General features: G+C 30.2%; 1 protein-coding gene across 1 annotated transcript; it reads left to right on the forward strand.

The window, feature by feature from the left end:
- Positions 1-3,360: 3,360 nt before the first annotated feature.
- Positions 3,361-6,767, forward strand: LOC126712697 (NAD(P)H-quinone oxidoreductase subunit U, chloroplastic). The gene is made up of 5 exons (XM_050412142.1): positions 3,361-3,743; positions 3,968-4,029; positions 4,125-4,214; positions 4,349-4,489; positions 6,514-6,767. Exons 1-5 carry the CDS (start codon positions 3,485-3,487, stop codon positions 6,607-6,609), a joined length of 648 nt encoding a protein of 215 aa, XP_050268099.1. The 5' UTR covers positions 3,361-3,484; the 3' UTR covers positions 6,610-6,767.
- Positions 6,768-7,009: the final 242 nt, after the last annotated feature.

The raw sequence follows: 7,009 nt of genomic DNA on the forward strand, positions 1-7,009 counted from the left end.
AGGAGAAGAAAATAGTACAAAGTATCTTGAGTCACAAACGACTTAATCAATGATGAATTTTCTTCTATCTAAATTACAAAATTATCAAAATTTTTAGCATTTTTATCCTTAAATTACCCTTACTTATCATTATATATAACATTTATTATGACACATATATACAAGAAGTCATTAATAATAATAATAATAATAATAATAATAATAATAATAATAATAATAATAATAATAATAATAATAATAATAATAAAATAGCCATTTTTTTTTTTTGAGAAAGTTTCAACCTATGATGTCCGTTCCTGATGATAGCTCTTTATCATTAGACTAAGACACCAATCAGTTTTTGGTATAGGTGGGAATTGAACCCCAGATCCCTTATACAACCATTAGAAACTTTACTAGTTGAGCTAACTGGAATCCACATAATAAATAGCCATTATTAGTATGACACTTAAGAGAATAATAATTAATATTATTAAGAGTGTAAAACCACAAGTTATGGTGTGGGGTCTTAGTTTGGGAGCAGTTAGGTTGCTATTATAGTCACACTTAGAGCATTCTTATCAAACCTTTCAAATGCTAAAAATCTTATTTTTTTAGCATTTTTAACCCAAAAGCTTGCTCCATCAAATGTTCTAAATGGTATAATTTTTGCAATTGATGAACAGTGCAATCTCATATTTGAGACTGCACTGTTCACCAATGGTAAACCATATATTATTTTTTTATTCAGTGGGGTCCACTGAGAAGAAATAGAGGAGAGAGAGGAGAAATAAAAAATTATTAAAAAATAATAAAGAAACATTATTTAAATGAAATGGTAAAAAAAATAGAAGTTTTGATATAGGTGGTATTGTAAAGTGGTGTGTTAAATGTTATAAAATTGAGTTTTGAGATGCTAAATGCTATATTTTTTGACATGTTTGATAAGAATGCTCTTAGGTAGGAAAGCCACACTAATCACCTCTCCCTCTAATTATTTTTTCATTTACCAAAAAATAAAAAAACCACAAGTATGATAGAATTTCTATTTATATGTACTGTCAATTTTGATAATTTATACCTCAAACAATACTTTTGGAAGCTGGTGTTAGTCAACTACTTAGATTATTAAAACCGCACTTTTTAATAGCTATTAGCCTTTTACCAAACACTTTTAACTTTTTCAAAAAGTTCGTTTTCATTCTACAATTATTAAAATCACAATGTTTTTCTTTTCAAAAAGTACAGTTTCAAGAAGTTTTGCATAACTCATCCTAACTCCTAAGTTGTTTCTACAAGAGAAAGTATATATCGATTAATAGGGCTAAGGTTTTTTTATCAAGTTACTTTCTATGTGTAATTATGGGGAAAAAAGTAATAAGTAATGCTACATTGGATGGTGTCAAAATTATATGTAAACTTAAAAAATATTTTAAGAAATTAATAAAATTATATGTAAATGCTACACTTTTTTTTTTTTTTTGAGAGAGTTTCAACCTGTGGCGTCCGCTCCTGATGATAGCTCTTTATCATCAGACCAAGACACCAATCAGTTTTTGGTGTTGGCGTGGATTGAATTTCAAATCTCTTATACAATTATCAGAAACTTTATCAGTTGATTTAACTGGAACCCATTATGTAAATGTTACACTAGATCCTTAATGATGTGAGTAGAATAGTCATTTCACCCAAGGGGCCCATGTGTCCAAAGTATAACTAAATCTGAGTTGTACATATATCCTTAAAATACTATGAGACTATAGGAGCAAATCTGTAAAGAGTGTGAAGGACCTGAGTTGAAGGCATATATATATCGTTTGGAAACAGTTTATCTATCTTTTTGCTAAAAGCTTTTTTTGAAAAAGTGTGTTAAAGTATACTTGTACCTTGAAAAAAGTAAGAAAAATGGGGAAAAAAATGAAAAAAAAAAATGTGAGAAAAAGTGAAGTTTTAAAAAACTGTACATAAAAGTTAAAAGCTAAAAGCTAATGTTAAAAGTTAATGCTAAACTCACTCTAGTAAGCTCCAAAATGTTGTAACAAATCTTGTAGTGTAGCCAATGACTAATATTGAGATCTTCACACGAGTAGAGGAGCCAGCCTTTCCCTTAGCCTAAATAAAGAGAAGGGTTGGCCTTGATGCACAACACAATCTTAAGAGGAAGAGAGCATTGCACTTGTATAAGGATTTTCAAATAGTGAAGCGACTTGAAGTAGAGTGGCTCTCTACTTCAGATCGTAGCTTTTCACCTCTCTTTTACTAATGCAAAAGGGGTTTTCCACGTAAAACTAAAGTGTTTTTTCATCTTCTATGTTTACTCATCTCTTTTACGTGCCATTAGCACTTATTAGTCGTCCGGCATTGATACAATTTGATGGCATCAAATGTACGGGTACTTATGCCAACCTAAGTCCAGTGCCTAATGGCTTCCACCTAAATAGTAAAAATAAAAGAAAACAAAATAGCATTAAAGCTAGGATACATAGTACATTGTGCATGTATACTGTAGACCTAGTTTTCATTGAAAAAGAAAAGAAAAGAAAAGATTATTATGTTTTTTTTTTCTCCAAAATAGATTATTAAAATAAGCTAAAATAAATAATGATACTTTAATTTCATTGGCCCAATTGAAAAAGATTCTTTGATCTTTCAAGTTTAGGAGTGTTGAGTGCGTATGGATTTTACTTATTTTTGGTAACTTATTTGCATAATATTTATCAAAATATATAAGTTTTTGGTAATTTTTATGTTAAATATGTGATAAAAAACTAAAAATTAGTTTATTTCAAAAGCTAAAAGTTAAATAATTGGCAAAAAAACTGAGATAAAACAGCAAAAATCTTTTAAGCAAAACCCAATCGCACACTAGGTTAATTGCAGACAAACTCTTTGTACTTTTGATTTGGTGTTATTAACCTTGTGGTTGGTACTGGATCAATGTCATTTTGATCCCTTTTTGCAATTAATAATCGCAATGATTCAAGATCCTTAAAAAACTGGACCAAATTGAAGTTTTCTCTACTAGTTTTGATTCGGCATTTTGATTTTCTCCAACGCCCTTAGTTCTTGGTTATATTTGGCACAATGTTGAAAATTAAGTATGGGATTTATTGTGACCCATTTAAAGTCTCTTATTTTTTAATAAATGATATAAGATTCGAACCCTACTAATTGCAAAGATTGATTGATGTCTTAATTTTATAATAAGTGCAGTTAGTATAAAGTGAATGTTATAAGTTAAAATTATATTTTTCTATTAAAAAAATTAGCAATTATTATAGAATGTACACTATAAGTTAAAATTTCAATTTAAAAAAAATATATATATATTACAATGTTACTGACACCTACACTTCAGATTTCTTATGATACATTAGTCCAAATTTAGTCAGATAATAATTCAATGATGGGAAGACCTTGCCTTATCTTCTCCTAGAATAGCAACCAAACAAACGAAGTCCAGAAAAAGATCCAGGAGATAACAGAAAACGGTCACCCCAGCCAAATGGCTGTGTCATCCACCACCGCAACAGTGTACATTTCCCGAAAAGATTTCCTGACTCAGACGCCAATAAGTGGTGCTATTTTCACAAATTCCATAGCTTTTGCAACCAAGCCACGCAGATTTCACATTAGAAGCTCGAGTGAGGTACCCGCCGAGACTGTTGCAACAGAGGCAGATTCAGAAAGTTCCATTGAAGCTCCAAAAGAACCTCCATCCTTGATTTCTGCTCTTAACGTCGAAAGAGCTTTTCGTGGCATACGTAATCATTATCTGCCTCATCAATATTTGATTTTGCATTTTGCTTTCTACTTGGACAACTTTGAACTCTTTATACGTTTATGTTTAACAGGATGAGAGAGCACTTATTAGTTTATCTGTGAAAAGTTTGAGCATCACATAAATTCTTTGTTTTTGTTTATGTTTTTGAAACCTTAATGTTTTCTCATGATGCAATTATTTGATTAAATTCAATTTAGAATGCAGCAATAACAGATGTGGATCACTATGGTCTACTTGGATTACAACGTGGATGTTCTCTTGAGCAGGTCATAACTCAAATACCTTTTTGGATTAATATCAACTTTTTTTTTGGGCAATCCAAATTGATAACTCTCTCTCTCTCATGTTTTTGATTATACAGGTTCAAGTTGCTTACAGAAGCAAAGTTGAAGAACTGACGAAACAGGAATTAGATGAAGAAGAACTCAACAAGAAAGTGGAACTTCTAAAAGTTAGTAACTGGAAATTACCATTTTATTAAAGGAAATCCAATATTTGACATATTTATTTGAAAGACATTTTTTTTTTCCCTTCCATTAAATTGGGAGGGAAAAGCAGTTCTGACTAATCTGATAAAATTAATAGGAATCATACACAATTTTGTCAACTGAGGAAGAGAGAAGGCTGTACGATTGGAGCTTGACTAGGAGTGAAAATCCAAACAGATATGCTTGGCCCTATGAGGTTGATGAAACACCAGCTACTAAAGACCCTCCTCCACCGCAGGTATCCGTCTACTCTTCTTACTCATCTCGGTCGTTATTGTCACTTTTGAATGAATTTTTACCGGTTGGGCATTGATTATTGCACACTCATTATCGCACATTATTTGTACACATCACCCTTTCATGTGTTAAGAATAAGTAACATATGCAAAATTATAGACATTGTATGCACAGAGTGTGAACTACCGAATGTACACTAATATTTTCCCATCTTATAACAAGGGCAGAGCCTTCAAAAAAAAAAAAAAAAAAAAAAAAACAAGGGCAGATATAGTTTCAATTTTAGCTGAACACCCAATTCAAGCCCACCCTTTGTTTTAATTCCTTTTAGATGATGAGACAATTCGAGGCATTTTGCATGTGTTCCTTTTTTGCTTTTTCAAAGCAAGGGACTGCAGCCACGGGCATCCATGATTGGTATAGGTCATAATTTAGCATACATTGATCTAAAGTTTCACAGTTAAGCATTGCTTTATCCAGATAAATCTTTTTTAATCAAACTAAAAATTAAAACAATTTATTCCAAACACACTACGCAGGGATTGGTAGCAATCTAATAATATATCCTTAATTAATATCCAAAATTTCATAGGATTTCAAGAATGTGATGTCTAGGAACTTAAATGACCGGAGTGTAAGCATAGTCATGTTTGTTTTGATTAGGAATGTGATTAAAGTAATTGTTTTATTCTTTTTATGGTTAGTGCATTATGTATTTTCAATCAAAATTATTTCTATTTTTTTAAAATTAAAATAACTCTCAATATGAGATAAAAATTAAATAATAAAAAAAAATCCTTAAAGGTGAACATAACCATGTTATTAAAAAAAAGTTGAACATGTAGCATAGCTGCATAAGCACTTTATTATAAAAAGGTTTGGCGAAAATTCAATAATTTAGTCTAGTGAATTTTACTTCAATTGTACAACTAGTTCCTAAAATTTAATTTTGTCAATTTAAACACTCACTTTATTAAAATCAATCAATTTGGTCCTTCTGTCAAAATTTGTTAGCAAACAATGTTGTTTAAATATATATATTATATATATTTTTAAATTTAACTGAAAAGATTCATGAGATAAGCCATTTAATAAATGTTATTTTTTGATGAGTAGTATACTAATTTTTTTTTTTTTTAAAACAACTTCATTTGCTAACATATTTGGACATAAGGAATGTATCGACTCATTTTGACAAAGTAAATTGACAACAATTAAAGCTTAAAAACTAATTTTGACAATTAATGAAGTAAAAATCAAGGGATTAAATTAAATTTTAGCCGAAATATTTTATTTGAGTTACTCAATGGATATATAACTTTGGGTATAATTGTCACTTAAAAATATAGAACTTTCTCAAGTCCGTAAAACAAGAATCCATTTTCCTGTGAACGTTTTCCCTTAAGCTATTTACAACCTAACATGGGATCCTTACAAATCTTGAGAGGATTTTTGGGAATTCTAAAAAATTACCACAAATCAAATGACAACTAAATTAACATGTCATTTATTTTTCTTGTGTTGATTAGGATATAAAGAAAGAGTCTATTGATACACCATTTTTCACAACTATGGTGATAATAAAATTGCAACTTATGAACAATAAAACTATATATTGTTCATAAAACTATATATTATTTGTAACCCCTCTCACATGGGGTGAGTGTAGAATTACCCCATATGAGAATGATTACACATATCACCATTACATCGATAAAGGGAACAAATGAAATTTGACGTTCATCACTCATCATGTTAAAGGTGAAAAATAGTATCTCATTAGTTCAAATTTAAAACTATGTTTGCCATTATTTGTTTTACATACCAAAACGTATTGCATGCATTGCATATATACATTATTTCTCTAAAAAAAAAAATTTTTAAATTTCACATAGCTGTAAAACTCACACAAGGTAATGCATATGTCCGGTGCATAGGATAATGATTGGTAACACAATCTCTCACTCTGTCCTAAACCTAACTGTAATAGTGTAATTTATTATTCTGTAAACTTTTACCTGGCAGGAACCAGAGGATGTGGGACCAACAAGATTGGTGGGATACTTCATGTTAGGGTGGTTCATATTGTCAGTCATACTATCTATTGGCCTTAATCGATAGATCATGAATGTCGCATGGGAGATGCATTTATTTCAGTTTGGAGGAGGAAAAAAGAAAAGGGGCATAAAAATTCTTGAAGCCCCTCAAGATTATTATCAGTATAAGGTTTCTTGTTGAAAAACAATTTTATATGCATATGAAAAGGCATTTTTTCTAAAGGATTTGTTTGTTTCAACATATTTTCTAATTTATTGACTAGTTATAAGTTTATATATAGTTAGAAATACTGGAAGAATGTATTGTATTTCATAATGAGAGAATATACATCAGAGCCTTATATAGGAGGCGTAAGTGTGCGGTACAAGTAAAGTGTAGTACAAGTACAAGTGTGCTATACAAGAAAGGTAATTGGGCCTAAAGCCCATAATATAATATAATATACATTAACAGCCCCCCTCAA

This window comes from Quercus robur, chromosome 2 (genome assembly GCF_932294415.1).
Source record: "Quercus robur chromosome 2, dhQueRobu3.1, whole genome shotgun sequence".
In the NCBI taxonomy this organism is placed as follows: domain Eukaryota; kingdom Viridiplantae; phylum Streptophyta; class Magnoliopsida; order Fagales; family Fagaceae; genus Quercus; species Quercus robur.

Excerpts from the sequence above, each read along its gene's own strand:
- LOC126712697 (XM_050412142.1), top strand. The coding sequence starts at position 3,485 with ATGGCTGTGTCATCCACCACCGCAACAGTGTACATTTCCCGAAAAGAT. Across the intron at positions 4,030-4,124 it reads GTGGATGTTCTCTTGAGCAG|GTTCAAGTTGCTTACAGAAG; the intron begins GTCATAACTCAA and ends TTGATTATACAG. Across the intron at positions 4,215-4,348 it reads AGAAAGTGGAACTTCTAAAA|GAATCATACACAATTTTGTC; the intron begins GTTAGTAACTGG and ends TAAAATTAATAG.